The following is an 18,409-nucleotide window of genomic DNA, read 5'->3' on the forward strand; positions in this document are numbered from 1 at the left end:
ACTCTTATTTTCAGCTCATAACTGTGTAGAACATTAGGTTTTAGACGAAAACATCTATTAGCGCACAAACACTGAAATGTGTTCATGAAAAACAAAATCCTATGGAAAGGATTCCTTGGAGGAAGATCTTAAAATTTTAACACTAGAACATCTGGGGTCAAGAAGTTAACAGAAGAGCTAGAAAAAGTTAAGGATGCCACCACAAAGCTGAACTACTAATCAAATGTGAACTATTATTCAGATTAGTATTGTTTCGGAAACAAACAAACCAAACCACCTCCCATGTACCCCTTCTGAAATAAATGCATGAAGGTGTGCCTCAGAAAGATAACAGAGTCCCTCAAGAAAGGCTCAAGACATAGGAGCTGATGAACATGAATCTACCATAGGAAGGCTGAAGAAAGAAGTCCCAAAATGGTAACTGCATAACAAACAGCAACCAGATGAGAGGAGGCAAAAGAAAAATTCCAGGACAACAGTGGAGCTGACATATAATACCCATGATAATGGAAAATTATTTTGAGAGATTATTAGAGAATACATGGGAAGAATTAGTGATAGGTGTATAGAAAACCAAGAAAATGAAAAGGGAAAATTAAGCCCTGAAAAAAAAAAGCTGCCATTAATCTAGCAAACTACTTTTCACATACTCTTAAAAACATAAATGCTGAATATGATTTTAAGAAAATATTGGAGGAGGGATTTCCCTACAGGGCCGGTGGTTAAGACTCTGCCCTTTCACTGCAGGGGGCTCGGGTTAGATCAGGGAACTAAGATCCTGCATGTCATGTGGCACAAAAAAAGGAAAAAGGAAAAATGGGAAGAATGTGGAAATAACTTTTCATTTACACAATGGAAAATCAGTAGGTAGGTAGGTAAAACTGACAGTTGCGTGAGGGTATTATTTACAGATAACACACACAGATAATAAAAGCTACAAATTGAAAATGGCTGTTTCCCAGGAATAAAAAAGAAACAATGCTATAGATGACACATGACCCAGAACACAGTCCAAGGGTCAGAAAATGTTTTCTGTCAAGGGCCAGATAGTAAATATTTAAGGCTTTGCAGGCCATATGGTCTCTCCCATAACTGCTGCTATGCTATGACAAAAGCAGTTACAGACAGCATGTACATGAATGAGCAGAGCTTGTACACCAATACCTTTGTTTATGGATATAAAAATTTTAATGTAATATAATTTTCGTAAGTCACAAAATATTCTTTTTGATTCTTTTCTTTAGCAATTAGAACATGTAAAAACCATCCTTAACTCTTGGACTGTTCAAAAAGCAGGCAGTGGGCTGGATTTAGCCAGTGAGCTGAAGTTTGCCAACTCCCATTATTTTCCATCTAGGAACAGAATTTGTTAACAAACCCATTCCTGTCCAACATGTACTTTATCAACACCATAATTATTTACGAAGGAAATTCTTACCTGGTGGCATAAGTTTCATAAGTACTCTTGCTCCATCTCTAAGAGGTGGCATATTTAAGCTGCTACCCAAGTCTGCGACTTGCCAAAGGAAAGAGATGTATCTGGGATTCAGTGACATTATCTAGAATACAAAATACACGGAATGTTATCTGTAAATTACACCTCCACAAAGGAAGAGTCCCCAAATAAATGTGTTTGTTAATCTCCATACTGTTGCTTCTGTCATTTCTATCCTGAAATGGTCGGCCTACACATCTTCTCACCTTTACAAATCCTTCGTAATGTAGACTGAATATATTATCCAAGCCACCTCTAGTACTTTGTGTCTGACAGCTTTTTTACTATTTTGTTAAACTATTCTTATTATTCATACAAGTCAGATTCTGTATAAACTAACGGCTGCCATGCCCCACTAACAGTTAAATTCCTAATCCAACTGATTGAGAGAGCCAACTCTTCTGACACTAGAGCGGCTGGTATTATTAAAATTTTTGTGGGGAGGTAAGGGAGGGAGAAGTTACTTTCTTTAGAAACAAAATTACGTTACTGGCGATCTGAGAAAGACTGTGGGTATTTTCCTACAGAAACAGTTCTGAAGAATTCATTTTTTGTGGCACAAATACAAAATACAGTGCTATTTTTCTCAGTGAACTTACAAATTATAATTGAGTTGTATAATAGGCTAGTTTTATATAAATATAATGGCACTCTATCTATATAAAATGTGGTTTTTAAAATTTCAACCAAGTTACAATCACCTTTCAAAGGATCTATTTGAAAGTTGATGGTTAACAACTATACAGTTATGTACAGTTATTTGATATTTTGCCACAATAAATTTTAAGCTCAAAAAAAAAAAAAAAAAAAAAAGAACTATTCTATACACGTTCTTAAATAATCTAGCATAATGCCTTGCATACAATAGTTCAAAACTATCTACTCACCACCCCAGGCAAACAGCTTTCCACTTCTGGATTGGGACCATCACTGTAATGATTACCATGGTTTCCAGGAGACCCAGTTGAGGAATCAGAAGAGCTATCAGGGCTTGAAGGCATATTGGAACTGATCTGTGTAAGTTTGGCTGTAATTAGCTAAAAAATGATATATAAGTTAGTATCAAAGACAAGGAAAAATACACAAAACAGTAGTGATATATACCAATCAAAACAAAAAACTACATGCTATCTTTTCAGAAATATAACTATTGTCTAACCTAATCACTTAAATTGTTTTGTTTTTAGAAATCTTTTCCTCTGCTATATTGTAGGTACCATTATGACTGTCTCAGTGTTACAGTAATTCAAACACCTAATACAGTCACACATATAACGGATGCTTCATTAATATTTATTGATTGAAATGCTGACTACTAAATTGAGAGTCCCAGGCTTGATTTTCTTGAAAAATTTGGTAATTATAGATACTTACCGACTTATCTTTTAAGTTTAATTGTCCGATCAATTTTCTATCATCTGCAGGATCTATCAGTTCACCACCCACAAAGAGCTCAATTTTTGTATGAGCTACATTGGCTTTGATACGATTGAGAATACATCGTCGTACTGAACCGATTGTATCATTTGTATGAGACCATACATCCAAGTCATCAACCTGTCTGCCTTGGTTTGGAAATCGAACTATAAAAGAGAGATGTTTACCACGGAAAGCTCTGGGGAAATAAAAAAAGGGAAAACATCATCGTATTCAGCAGACTTTCAATCTTCTTGCTAAGAAAATAAAGCTAGGAATTTAAAATGGAATATTTTCTTACTAAACAAGGAAAAATGAGTTAAAGACATATCATTTTTGTGTGCTATGCTTAGTTGCTCACTCATGTCCGACTCTTTGCAACCCAATGGACTGTAACGTGCCAGGCTCCTCGGTTCGTGGGGATTCTCTAGGAAAGAATACTGGAGTGGGCTGCCATGCTCTCCTCCAGGGGATCTTCCCAACCCAGGGATCAAACCCAGGTCTCCCATGTTGCATGAGGATTCTTTACCATCTGAGCCACGAGGGAAGCCCATATTATTTTTAGGATCTTAAAAACAAGTATTTACTGCTCCTTTTAATTCCAAATATTATAAGTAATCTTCAAAACCCAACAATCATAGTTGTTACTCTTGTACTCAGTTTGTAGGTATCTAGTTATAAGACATTATAAGAGACATGAGTAATATATCACTTATTTTTATGCTATAAAAGCCCAACTAATACCAAAACTCATCCCCTCAATGATACTTATGTTGGCATATTATTTTCTGCAGGTAAGAAGCAAAAAAATAAAAAACATATTCAAGGAGCAATTTAAATAATTTCATGGTTAAAAATAGAACTCTTAAATACTAATGGCTCATATTCAATAAATATTTCTAAATTATACATATTATTTGAAATTACTAAATGGTAAAACCTTAAGAGAAATATTAATAGACCCAAATATGAGTGAATTAGGTAAGGGAAATTTTAAGAGGCACAAATTCTCAGTTACAAAGTAAGAGTCACGGGACAGGTGGTAACTAGGCTTATCATGGTGATCTGTAATGAAATATTCAACCACTATGTTGTATACCAGGAATTAGCATAGTATTGTAGGTCAATTATACCTCAAAATCAAACAAACTCATAGAAAAAGAGATCAGACTTATGATCAGCAGGCAGAGGGAAGGACAGGGAGTGAGGAATTGAATAAAGGTGATTAAAAGGTACAAACTTCCAGTTATAACTAAGTAGTAGAGATGTAATGTTCAACATGATTAACAAAATGCTGTTATATATGAAAGCTGTTAAGAGAATAAATCCTGACACTTCTTAGCACAAAGGAAGAGTCATTTCTTTTCTTTTCTATCTATATGAGATGATGAATGTTCACTAAACTTATTGCAATAATTTCATGATGTACTAAATTATTATAAACTTATAAAGGCTGTATGTCTATTATATCTCAATAAAATTGGGTGAAAAAAGAAATGTTAGTAATCATTTGAAAATATTTCTTACTGTATTGGCTATCTGTCAAAGCAGCCTATTTTAAGAGTTCTTTCCAATTAACTCTGCAATCAGACTATACTATTATTTTCAAAAGTGGAAACGAATGGTGTCAAAACACCTCAACAGCAAAAATATCCCTGGCAACATTTAATGGGCAATAAAATCAATCGCAAAAACAAAAACAAAACACCAAACAACCCCCCCCCCAGAATAAAAAGAAACTAGACTTAATTTGAATGCCCTAAACAAAAAGCAACAAAAAACAGATCCAGGAAACAAAACAAAAAAGGTCTACTATTAAAAAAAGATTCTGTAAGATACAAACACTGTTCTTAAGCAAGATGCTAAGAACATTTTTTCAAAAATGAAAAACTTCCTTTCCTTCTTCCCGTACATCATCACTTTAAAATCCAATGGCTAGGAGACTGTCAATTAAGTAGCAGCACAGTAGATCAGTTACAAACCTTGACATAGGCAGAATTGTTCTTTCCTCATGATAATCACTATCACATTCATTTATATATTCCCTTAATACAGTTAATACTCGAACCATTCGAACAGCTTCCTGTCTCGCACAATTAATACTGTCTTTGTCACCATCCAAAACACATAAAGTGTCATAGGAGGCTTTCAAACGATCAAAGCAAGACTGAATGAAGTCTTCATGGATCACCACCTACAAATAATGGGCCAAATACAGACAGTTCAAGCTTTATATAATTAAAGATGGGAACAATTAACTTAAAGGTAGATCTCATTTAACCATAATCATATTTAACAAGAGTTTATACTGATAATAAAACACACTGTGGTTGCCAAAGTGGGGAGAGAGGTTAGGGGAGGGAAGGATTGGGATTAGCAGAAATAAACTATTATATATGGAATAGATAAACAACAAAGCCCTACTGTATAGCACAGTAGCATAGCATATTCAATATCCTGTGATAAACCATAATGGAAAAGAATATGAAAAAGACATATTGTATATATGTATAACTGAGTCACTTTGCTGCACAGCAGAAATTAACAAAACATTGTAAATTAACTACACTTCAATAAAACAAAAACAACAACAACAAACACTCATTATGTTTTATCAAAGAAAGCTAAGGTTATTTAAAAGTTAACAAGTATAATCTAGACACACAAAAACTGAATTTCAGGATGAGGTGTTAAAATTGAAAGAAATTCAGCTGAAATCTCCTACTATAATTATACTCAAAATAATCACTTCAAGATAATTTTCAAAACGAGACTCATTTAGACAGCATTTTGTATGAGAGAAATGTGGACTAAATATTTTAGGTATATTTTTATAATATGAGTTAAAATAAAAATTTTCTAGTTGATTCTGAATTAAAGAAAAAATTCTCATTAACAAGAGTTCTTCAATCAGAATTCAAACTTGTGAAAATTTTAATACATGTTAATCCTCACCTGATTGACCTGTAGCCTTGGACCAAGGTTTGTGTATATCTCTTTAAGGAGATCTATAGCTCTGCTGGCAATATCATCATTACTCTGAATCACCACCTAGATTAAAAAAGATTGAAGTGTAAATATCTTTCAAGAAATATTTTAGTTGGCCATTTCCATTCAAACCATACCTTCAGGATTTTTAATACAGCATTCAATAATTTAAAAAGCAAACCTCAAGTCTTTGTATAAATCAAGTTAAGAAAGGAAGACACATTTCACTAAGAATAAAATATGCTGTCATTAGTATCATTTACTCCTGCAATTCAACACCTTGGTAACCAAGCAGTGGGCTTCCCTGGTGCTGGGTTTACTTGCTCAGTTGTGTCTGACCCTTTATGAAACCATGGACTGTAGCCCTCCAGGCTCCTCTATCCATAGGGATTCTCCAGGCAAGAATACTGGAGAGGGTTGCCATGCCTTTCTCCAGGGGATCCTCCCAATGCAGGGATCGAACCCAAGTCACCCGCATTGCAGGCAGATTCTTTACCATCTGAGCCACCAGGGCAGCCCAAGAACACTGGAGTGGGGAGCCTATCCCTTTCTCCAGGGTATCTTCCCAACCCAGGAATTGAACTGGGGTCTCCTGTATTGGCAGGTGAGCCACCAGGGAAGCCCCGCCTGCCAATGCAGGAGACGCAAGTTGGATCCCTGAGTCACAAAGATCCTCTGGAGAAGGAAATGCTAATCCACTCCAGTATTCTTACCTGGGAAATCCCATGGACAGAGGAGCCTAGAGGGCTATGGTCCATGGGGTTGCAAAAGAGTTGGACACGACTCAGTGACTAAACAACAATAACCAAGTAGTGAGATATTAAAGTAGGAATTTAAATTAGTTAAAGGAAATCAAGATAACATGAAATACAGCTTAGCATAAAAGGCTACCCACCCCATCTTTATCATCTAATCATATCAATGGTTTTCAAACTATGTATAGACTCTGTGATGAAGAGTTTTAGGGATGAACCCTATAAAAGGCATGGGAGGGGGAAGGAAGTAAAGCACAGGGAGACTGAGTCGCAAGAAAAAAACACCAACCAGGCTTTCTTTTCTCACTTCAACTAGTTTTACATTTTGAAGTTTTATGTAAACTTTGATTTTAAAAAGCAGTTTCTGCTGTTTAAAAATGTTGAAAACCACTTAAAGTGTGAATAATCAAATACTAAAATAAACAATTCAGTCTGCCTATGGTTTGCAGAAACACATTTCATATCCAGAAAACAATATAAACTGCTGCGAACAGGTCAGATTTTTAAAGATATTTAAAGATAGGACTAATATATTAATAACTACAACATGGATGGAACCTCAGGGCATTATGCTAAGTGAAATAAGTCAGAGAGAGAAGTACTGTATGATCTCACTTATATATAGAATCTAAAAATCAAAGAAACACAAACAAAAAATTGAACTCATAGATAACAAAGAATAGATTGCTGTTTGCCAAATGAGTGAAGGGGCTCAAAGTAACATATAGCGTGGTGCTATATTTAATAATACTGTATTGCATATTTGAAAGAGTGAATGCTAAGGCAATACATTTTTCTTTTTGACCATGCCACACAGCTTGTGGGATCTTAATTCCCTGCCCAGGGACTGAATCCAGGCCATGGCAGTGAAAGCAGAGCTCTAGCCACTGGACCACCAGGGAAGTCCCAAGTAAATCTTAAAAGTTCTCACTACAAGGGAAAAAAAAAAAACTGTAACAATAGATTGTGATCATTCTGCAATATGTACACATCAAATCATTATGTTGTACACCTGTAACTAACATGGTGTTGTATGTCAGTTATAACTCAACTAAAAAATATATATAATATTGTAAGTTAAAACAGTGCTGATAAAGTATACATTCATAAGCCTTTCTAAATAAAGTCTTCTTTTCTCCTATATTAGCATTAAGTGTATAATAAGCTAAATTAATACTGAAAAGAAATAGAGGTCTACATTAAATTAAAAAGGGGAAGAAAATAATTTTCATGGAGAGGCATGAAAGATTTCTATGGTTAGTGCACTTACATTCTAAACACATCGGGGGCAGACAGATTCTAAGCCAAGAGAAAAGGAGTATCAGTGGCAGAAGGAGGGGAGGTGGAGGGAGAGAGAGATGAAAAAGTCCAAAGACAGATGACATAGTAAGATAAAGATGAACTATCTCTAGCTCCTAGGACAAGCATCAGAGCAGCAAATTGTGATTTCTTACCTATTTGAAAAAACTATATCACATACACAGTTTATCAAGTTCCCACTTCTCACTTACCCTCCAAAGGTAGTCTAATCCAATTAGTTCCAAATCATCCATCATATATGCTCTCCTTTTGGCTACCAGTTTTCCTTCCCGACAATTCACAGCTTTGAAGAATCGTTCAAAACATTTCATCCCATTTTCAGTCAACAAGGATGGATCAAGCTGAAGTACATTGCTTTCAAAGAAGTCCTTATTAATATCAGGATCCAAGTCTGGTTCATCCCCCATCAACTTGGAATACCACTTAAAACAGGCTTCACGATCACAAAGGTAAACTGCATTCTCTGCTAAGCATTTCCATATTTGTTTTGCCTGAGGAGCGCATAGCCACAGTTGGCCATCCTTTAATAAAAATCTTGAAAAACATAAAATTAGCAGTTAGATCTACATAATTTTTATCCTGAAAGGCAATCTATCTGTATATATGGGAAATAATCCACTTATCACAACTATATTTTAACTACAGGTAAAAGGATGTCAGTTCTTATCAGCATCTTAAAATAATTTATTTCGTAATTTTTATCTATTACTAAAAAATACTAGGTATTCATTCATTCAGCAAGCACATATTAAGCATCTACAATGTACCAAGAACTCTGCTACATCACTGGACCTAAACTAGGGGGAAAAAAAAACAAAACAAAACCAAAACAAACCTTTGTTCTCTGTACACCTGAAAACACCGTAAATCAACTATATTTCAATAAAAACAAAAGGATATACAGTGGGAGAAAAAAAAAGATTTGTTCCCTGATTTGATCTCTGAAACCAGACAATTTTGAAAGTATGTTTAATAGGCTATCTGAGTTTTAGCATTCTGCTTATATGGTATCACCGGAGAAAGAGGTATTCTACTTATGTAACTTTCACAGATAAATCATAACACTGAAGAGTTAAAATTCCTTAAATTTTAATATCTGCTGATGATCTGATCTAATAGTCATCACTCAGCACTTGGCCACATTGAACTGAGTAACATACATATGTCTTAAACTTTTTAATGTCAAAATTCAACGGGATGCTTATCAATTATTCAGTGGCATTCTCAGGGGTCTTTCTAGTTTGAGGACTATAGGTTTAGTTAAAGACAATAATGGTGAACTCTGTTTCACCTAGTTTCTTCAGTTAGCTTTCTTTTTCTTTTAGCATTCATCCACCCACCCTGTCTGGCGCATCTCCGAATGACAGAATGAACATCTCGTTTTATTCTGAAAAACTTCACACAATTTTTAGCTAATCTAAGGGTGCCTCTTTACCCAATTACAGAGTAAGGTGAATGTATTTAAGGTTCCCTTTTCATTTCAAAGCATTTTGAGTTATTAATTCCAGTGTCTTTGACATTTTCATAAGACTGTTAAGCTTAAAGAGGGCTTTCTAGCAGCTGTCCTACCTAACCCTGTCACCCTGTCTAATTTACAGACAGGAAACTGAGGTCCAATGTGATAAAATACAACTGTTTTCATTTTGGGGTTGTGTGTGTGTCTTCTTTTTCTTTTTTTTTTGCTTTCTTTAAGCAAAAATTCCATTTGGAAGGGCACTGTATAAAAAATAAAAGCAGAGCCGCTCCAACTGTTGGGAAGAGGAGGAAAGAAGTGAGAAAGGGGGATAAAACTTCCACTGCTCGTCCAGAAATCTTGGAGGAAGCTCCTCAGAAGCCCTAAGGCTCCAAAGTAGGTTTGAAAAAATCACTTGTCTAATAGAAAGAGCAAAGACTGAAGCTGGATACACCTAGTTGAGTAGTGTAACCAACTATATACCGGGGCTGCATGATTTCAAACATAGCTTTAAGCCATGTGAATCTCAGTTTCCTTATTAATCAAATGGGGATAATACCTATCTCCCTGTGCTGCTATTAGGTTAAAATATAAAGTGAGTAAAGCTCAGTTCCTGTGCCTTCAGAGAACTGATGTAGGTCATACAGATAAGTACTAATAGAGCAGGGACTAAAACAGCTTCTCTGATCCCAAACTTTAATTTAGCAAAAAAGTTTATAACACCTCTTCTGTTCTAGGCAATCTAAAGGATACAACACACACCAATCAATAACAATGTCTTACTATGGCAATGATTCTCAATCTGGGGAGGAAGGTTCTTTCATTCAGATAATTGAAAAACCACACCCACACCCCAACCCCTCTACAACTCACAGAACCATTTTGCTTTAAACAAAGGCCAAATTTCTTTAACTCTGGTGTCTAGACTTTGCCCTCAAGTTAAAATCTGAATGTAACTACTTATGCAAATATTTCCAAGTAAGCACATAATTCAATAACCATAAGCCTATAATTAATGCAGTCCAGGAGAAAATTCCCCAATGTATCAAAATAATACATGCAATAGATTTTCTGAAGCACTGATAATTTGGGCATTTCCCTTAGGGTGCTTATGATCTGAAAATATATGATGGGGGTTTCTGAATTGCAAGAAACCTCTCATCATCAAAAATTTTAAACAATTTTAAATCTATAAGTATATAATCATTAAAAGCTAATCACTGGAGACGTCGCAGACCCGGGACCCGGAGCAGCTCAGAGGCGGTGAATAATAGCTCTTCAAGTCTGCAATAAAAAATGGCCTCCAATAAAACTACATTGCAAAAAATGGGAAAGAAGCAAAATGGAAAGAGTAAAAAAGTTGAAGAGGCAGAACCTGAAGAATTTGTAGTAGAAAGAGTGCTAGACCGCCGTGTAGTGAACGGGAAAGTGGAGTATTACCTGAAGTGGAAGGGATTTACAGATGCAGACAATACTTGGGAACCTGAAGAAAATTTAGATTGTCCAGAGTTAATTGAAGCATTTCTTAATTCTCAAAAAGCTGGTAAAGAAAAAGATGGAACAAAAAGAAAATCTTTGTCTGACAGTGAATCTGATGATAGCAAATCAAAGAAGAAAAGAGATGCTGCTGATAAACCGAGAGGTTTTGCCAGAGGTCTTGATCCAGAACGAATAACTGGTGCCACAGACAGCAGTGGAGAATTAATGTTCCTCATGAAATGCAAAGATTCCGATGAGGCAGACTTGGTACTGGCAGAAGAGGCAAATATGAAGTGTCCTCAAATTATAATTGCTTTTTATGAAGAGAGACTAACTTGGCATTCTTGTCCAGAAGATGAGGCTCAACAATTGTTTGCATTGCCTTTTATATATATTTTTATATATATATATAAAATGTGGGTCTTGGTTTTTTGATTTATTAGTGTGAAGAAATAACTACATTCTAATGAAAATCAGGTTTGATTTGTTTGTTTTGAAGTAATATTGGGAAAGTTACATTGGGTTTTTTGGTTTTTTTTTTTTTTTCCATCTGTAGCACTGGTTACTTTGAACAAATAAAAGCTTTCTGTTGACTCCTTCAGTAGGAAATAATTTGATACCATGGTATATTATTTCCTCAGCATTAGAGAACAGTTTTTCTAAATGTTGGAGGAAATCTCCATAATCATTACTCAATCAGAATTTAGAATTTGCATTTAACTTATATATGCCTGAGGACCATTCTAAGTTTTTTATATGTGTATACATAAAAGACATATGTAAATGGTTTGGGAGTTAATTTTTTTATTTTGGTAAATATATTTAAACCACAGCCTTTCATAACCATGGATAAGCCCATGTTCTGGAATTACATCATTTTGAGCAATATAAGAAATAACTTCAACTTAGATTAAAAATTTAAGTCTTAACCTTTCAAATTAAATAATTTTGTAATTAGACACATTAAGGAATTTAAATTCGGTAATTTTTTTAAAGCATCCCTATCAGAATCTGCATATAAATGCAGTTTTATATGCAGAAAACCTGGAAGGAAAATTTTTATCACTATCAACCACCTTCCCAATCAAATGAAAAAAGTAGAAAAATTCTGGTATGTTTTAATATAGCAAAGCAAAACTTAATTAAATGGACACTTGATGATTCCTTTTGGTGAACCATTGTTTTATAAGAAATTGAAGTCTCTGTGCTATATTTAGGAAAGGTTGTGATACATGGGATGTCTCAGATTTGTTTCATGGAAACCTAATCAGATAGTTTTTAAATATTGGCAGTTTACGATCTACAGGAATAAATGAGTGAACAAACTTTTCTAATCTACGCTTGACCTACATGTATTTTCAGACTTGACTCCAATCCATTCCTTACATGAAGGCTCAATTTTCTCAGTATTTTGGGTTACTAGTTCAGCAGAAGCCAAGAAAAACAATAACTTTGTAGTAATCAGAATATTATTCAGCTGTATATTGTTTACTTTATTATAAATACTGGTGAACAGTGGTCAATAAATAGTTTTATATTCCTTAAAAAAAAAAAAAAAAAAAGCTAATCACTGAGTGTATCAAGCCCTGGACTACATTTAGCTTTGGCTTACAGGAATAAGGGGCTTCTCTGGGGGCTCAGCTGGTAAAGCATCTGCCTGCAATGTGGAAGACCTGGATTCAATCCCTGGGTTGGGAAGATCCCCTGGAGAAGGGAGCGGCAACCTACTCCAGCATTATGGCCTGGAGAATTCCATGGAGTTGCAAAGAGTGAGACACAACTGAGCGACTTTCACGCCCTCACTCACTCACTATGGGAATAAATCTCCTTTCTCTATCCCCAACAGAATGTTATTAACACATAATCTCAGGCTGCCTTTGTCAGCCGCTGTTAGCATAAACAAAGCACCAGAGAACTCAAACCACTCTTTTAGGGTACTGGTCCAACAAGACTTTTGTCCCCATTTCCTTAATATGGTTCTCCAGCCGGCTGTGTCAAATATGGAAATTTGTTCTTTAAAGACTAAATATATTCCTAATATAAACAAATATGAAGACCAGAAGTCTATACAAAAGGTTTAAATATGTTCTTTTCAAATACTGCAAAGAAGAAAAGTTGACACTCAGTCAATAATTTAATATTTAATCATGAACACAAAGGGAAATGTCCTGTGACTTTCATATAAGGATTTCCAGATGGGAAAAATCAAAGGTGACAAGAGCCACCTAACAAAGACCTAGCCATACAGCATATCAACTTGACATTCTTTATCTGTGTCTTAGAGCAACACTAATTGTTTAAAACAAACCTAAGGAAGTTAAGCCGTTCTTGAACTTCTTGAACATGACTGTATCTACTTCCCAGCCTCACAGTTTGTGGGTCATAGTCTTCATGGTCTGCAAATTAAGAAAAATTGTGCATTATACACATGGTTACCCATATCATTGCTGACTTTAATCGAAGGAAAACAAGTCGTTAAAAGATCATTAATTCTTTATCATTAAAGGCAATTTGAAATTTACTTATTAGTCATAATTTCTATCCATCTTTTTACCCAACCAAAATAATCGTCCCTTTTTTCTAACCAAAAGAAAATGGTCTGTTAAATGTGTCATCAAAAATAATTCTTCATACAACCCTCTGTCCAATTTTCATATATAATGAAGTAATGTCTGATTACAGCATAAGATTGACCTGAATGGTCTATGAACTGACCACCAAGACAAACTTTTTTCTCTAATTTCCTTTCTGTTACATTGAAATGTCTTCATGGGAAAAAAAAATGTAGTTATAAAAAATTATATTATTAACTTTTATCTACTTTTATCTGGACATTAGAGTAACACAAGATGCTCCTCTATATAATGAAGTTATCATACCGTAATTATCACCACCATGTTGTTATGAAAGAAAGTCTTAGATAAATCTAAGAAAATCTACCCTTCTATCATGAGTATGAGTAGGTACTGGTCACAAGGTCTAGCCTAAATTGGAAATTCTTAAACAAAAAAGTTAAAAGCCAGTAAACCCTTTGATTTTACTTTCATTAGAGTATATCATACAACGGGGGGGAAAAAAAAAGAGCCTCGGTGTTTGCAATGGAAGAGCAGAGCAAAAAAAAAAAAAAAAAAAAATCATCTTTAAAAGCACCTCCAGTCCTAAAAACATCTTGGAGAGTGTTTTCTGTTTTTGTTTTTTTAATTTATTAGAAAAAGTCATATGATCTGGAAATGTTCAGGTTGATTTGTGACTTATAGCAGAAGAAAGCTGAAGCAAATGTTCTGAACAAGTGCTGTCAACCTCTCAGGAACAGTGGCATTTCTCCCAGAAAGCTGATGAAAGTTATGGAGGAATAAGAAACTGTGTAATTTCCCCTTAGCATTAATTATTGGTGTTTTCATAGCCTGAACCTTAAGGTACATGTGTGCTGGTGCCAAAGAGTTCTAAATGAGTGAGACCCTTAAGAAATAGTAACGGTAATCAATGTCTTCAAAAATAGTGAGGTTTTTTCTCTGAACAAAATCTTGTTCAGAGAAGAAACATTTAAAGATGGAAACATTTACGATGTTTAGAAACATCTTTTGATGCTTTGGTGAAGAAAAGCAGCCCAATGTATTACGACTACCTGCTTTCTACATCTACATATACTGCAATCTACCCAAAGTCCTAAACACATAGTCTACTCCCCCAAAATTCAATTTCATCAGTGCTCAAAGCACTAATTCTCAAGAGGTCTTCTCAAGAAACTGAACAGAATTCTCTTCCACTATGTCAGCAATTTTCTTTTTCAGAGCATCAAAGGATCTGAATAAACAATGGACTACCTCCACCCCCACCAAGGAGTTTACTCACAGCTTTGTTTACTTTGCAGGTTCTTTTTTAGTGGAAGTTTTAATAATTTCAAAATTGAGCTTAAAAAATATTAGAAACCCTCATCACCTTTACCCATATCACCAGCTGTTTACATTTTGCCCTATTTGCTTGATTAGTCATTACATACATGCATGCATGTGTATAATTTTTCTAAACCATTTGAGAGTGAGCTGACAAGTCCCTAAATCCTGCAATGAGTATTTCCGAATAACAAAGACATTATCTTACATAACCACACAATTATCAAATTAACACTGATAAAATAACATTATCTAATCCAAGCCTTCTCAACAGCACATTATTGACATTTGGAGTGGATAATTCTTTGCTGTGGCACTGCCCTGGGAAGTGCAGTGTATCTAGCACTATCCCAGGCCTCTATCTACTAAATTCCAGTGGCGTCCTTGCCCAATCTCCCCCCACCCCAAATTAAGATAACCAAAAAATAACTCCAATTATAATTTTACCAATAATTCCCATTTATGCCTTCTTTTCTCCAAATCCAAGATCGAACACACTGCATTTAGTTGTCGTGCCTTTTAACTCTTCTTTAATCTGGAGAATTCAACATCCTCTCTATTTCTTGACCTTTTATAAAACTATGAGCCAATTTTGTTGCCTGTTGCTTAATGTAGGCTTCTCTGATGCTTTTTTATGATCAGATTCAAGCTAGGTATTTGGCAGAGTACCACAGAAATGACCCTCTGGCCACCTCAAAGAATCACCATCGGGGGAACAGTGTGTGTCACTCTATGGCAGTATTCACATCAACTATGATCACCTGGTGAATGTGGTTTCCACCAGGTTTCTCCACTGTAAAGTTACTATTTTTCTTTTTAATGAATTCGTGGGGAGACACTTTCAGACTATGCAAATAACTAGTCTATCAAATTTACCCACCAGTTTCAGCCTTCTCTCCCTTCTATTTAGGTGGCAGCACTTGAAGAGCCAGGACCCTGAACATATAGAAGAGCTTTGAAAACACCCAGTGAAAGCCAAACAATAATAACAAAACGTCAAGAAGTAAAAAGATCCCTCTCTGCTAAATAGGAATAGAGAGGCCTTCCACTTTGCTACAGATGAGCTTCTGGGCTTATAAAACATAAACAGGATGTCTGTGATTCTCCCTCTAAACATGTAATACTTAAGTATTGGAGAAGGCAATGGCACCCCACTCCAGTACTCTTTTGCCTGGAAAATCCCATGGGTGGAGGAGCCTGGTAGGCTGCAGTCCATGGGGTCGCTAAGAGTCGGACACGACTGAGCGACTTCACTTTCACTTTCATGCACTGGAGAAGGAAATGGCAACGCACTCCAGTGTTCTTGCCTGGAGAATCCCAGGGACGGGGGAGCCTGGTGGGCTGCCGTCTACGGGGTCGCACAGAGTCAGACACGACTGAAGCGACTTAGCAGCAGCAGGAGCCTGATATTATCCTACTGAATAATGTCTCATACCTAATGAGATCCATGCAACACTTTATAGAGGCTAAAAGAAATTTATTTTAGAATTATAGACTTGAAAATTGGTGACTGATGGTATCATCAACCACCAATTTCTAAATGCTGTGAAAAGTCTGTTTTAATAGGAGAATTTTACTAGCTGGAGACTGTTCAGTATTAATCAGAAGAAGTACTATAATAGAGGAAGAAAAGGTATATCAAAGGTTAGGACAAACAGAAGGTATGGTTCCAATAAACTCAGGGGAACATAGCAACAAAAATTCAAGGGCTTACTATGTGCCAGGGATTATTCTAGCATAAATAACTTGTTCAAGGTCATACACCTAATACGTTAGGTCATGTTTCAAATCTAGGCAATCTGTGCAGATTCACAGCTCTTATTTTATGAAGATACAGATAATATAAGAAGGGGAAACTAAAGCCTGAAGATGTTAAGTCCATGCAATTGAGATGAAGCAAAGACTCATGTAGAATTTGACTAAAAGGAGCAGAAAATTCGAGTGAGGCTGAATTGCATGTGTATCATCTCCTGATAGCCTCTACAGTAGGTGTCTCAACCTGTGCCAACGAAATTAAATGAAATACCATATGCAAATAAAGTATGTAAAAATTAGCAATGGAGTCATGTGATTTATATTAAGGCTTCATGGGGGGGGGGGGGGGGCGCGGGCGGGCAGGAAAGGCCTGCATTAGCTTCTGTTGAGGGCACTGTACCAGAAAGAGGAGGTGACATCATAATGAAGAATCAATTACATTAAACTAAGCTTATACCTCTCTCAGATTTTGTTTGACACATGCAAACATGTCCAAAATGTTGGCTGCATTCATATATTGCCATGATTCTTCTAGCATGCTACTTAGAAGGAACTAAGAAATGAAACAATAAAAGATCACTGCCCGGTGCCTATCAGTTGCCTGATGCTTAGATTGCTTATGCTCAGAGTGGTAAATGGAAGACAGTCAACAAAATCAGCTCAGGTATCTGAGAGCTGCTTCATTTTTCAATTATGTTTACCTGAATTTTATATGGGAATGTATGTATGTACCTGAAGTGTTAAGGAAAATTATCCTTGCAATGTGTAAGAGCCTTTGTTGGAATTTTATTCAACAATGCCAACAATCTAAATCTTCAAATAATAGAGGTATGAGAAATATCCTCATTTTTAATACATATATTGGCTTCTGCAGACTCTTAATATATTAAAGGAGAGGTATGTTCAATATCCATTATGTTAATTCTACCTCTCTGGTAATATAAAGTTTTCTTTCTGTGGCTATGGGGACCAACTTCAACCTACAAGAAAGTTTGGGGGTTTATTTTGGAGCCTATGAATTTGGTGTAAGACAGAGGAATATGTACCAACAACCCATCTGCACTCTAGCACACACATTCAGACACAACTGTCGTCTGAATTGAAACAGAGCTCCATATATGGCAGGCACTTAAAAACTGCCTGTTGACACCACAGAAATCACCTGAACACGTTAAAACAAATTCACACTTTGAAATCCAATGTAAAATGTGGACTCTAGTAGTCTCGGATCTCATAAACTTTCAATTAATAAAGTCTGAAGAACTTATGAGACACAGACTTAGGATTACAAAAGAACTATGGTATTTGGAAGAATAGACTTTAAAAAGATAAAGGTGGTGGTAGGAAGGAAACAAAGGATGGAACCAAGTCAGGTACATACCTAGAAAGGTAACAAACAATTGTAGTAGAGGCAGCAGAGCTCCCAGGCAGGGAAGAAAAAGAAATCAATTTAAGAAGGAGAGTAAGAAAGGCAAGCGCTTACTAAAGAGCCTTGAACTGCTGGCCTGGAGTTTAGGGTGTGTAAGATTCAGAAGTAAAAGAAGGTCACAAGCTCATAAAGGAACACAATTTATAAAACCAACTACCTTGCATCTTTAAAAATATATCTGTTGTCACTTCTACGGTAACTGATTAAAAAAAAGCTGGGAAGGGAAACTGCTGTGATTTCCCATAGCTCATGTTAGCTTACAATACATACCTCTAGCATACAGCCTCATGCTTTCCATGTAAGTTGCAAGGTTTTCTGCTACCAAAGTAACTAGGGCATGATTGTGCTGAAGTTGATTGATTAAGTCATGGCGATAGAATACATGGGGACTTCGCTGAGTTTGACTGAAACGAGAAGAACTTAACA

General features: G+C 35.7%; 1 protein-coding gene and 1 pseudogene across 5 annotated transcripts in view; one reads left to right on the top strand and one right to left on the bottom strand.

Moving 5' to 3' along the window:
* Positions 1 to 18,409, bottom strand: part of USP9X (ubiquitin specific peptidase 9 X-linked) — a 131,430-nt gene that overhangs the window by 43,824 nt on the left and 69,197 nt on the right. For 3 of the 5 annotated variants that reach the window (XM_070785209.1, XM_070785211.1, XM_070785208.1), the window contains exons 14-21: positions 18,254 to 18,402; positions 13,215 to 13,302; positions 8,166 to 8,508; positions 5,867 to 5,962; positions 4,894 to 5,105; positions 2,870 to 3,110; positions 2,383 to 2,532; positions 1,439 to 1,559 (exon numbers count right to left, since the gene is read on the bottom strand). In XM_070785209.1, coding sequence (XP_070641310.1) covers positions 1,439 to 1,559; positions 2,383 to 2,532; positions 2,870 to 3,110; positions 4,894 to 5,105; positions 5,867 to 5,962; positions 8,166 to 8,508; positions 13,215 to 13,302; positions 18,254 to 18,402 — 1,400 coding nt within the window. The remainder of the gene's footprint in view (positions 1 to 1,438; positions 1,560 to 2,382; positions 2,533 to 2,869; positions 3,111 to 4,893; positions 5,106 to 5,866; positions 5,963 to 8,165; positions 8,509 to 13,214; positions 13,303 to 18,253; positions 18,403 to 18,409) is intronic. The other 2 variants (XM_070785212.1, XM_070785210.1) reach the window with 1 other exon arrangement.
* On the top strand, positions 10,654 to 11,663 carry LOC139181663 (chromobox protein homolog 3 pseudogene; annotated as a pseudogene).

Source organism: Bos indicus, chromosome X (genome assembly GCF_029378745.1).
Source record: "Bos indicus isolate NIAB-ARS_2022 breed Sahiwal x Tharparkar chromosome X, NIAB-ARS_B.indTharparkar_mat_pri_1.0, whole genome shotgun sequence".
Taxonomy (NCBI): Eukaryota; Metazoa; Chordata; class Mammalia; order Artiodactyla; family Bovidae; genus Bos; species Bos indicus.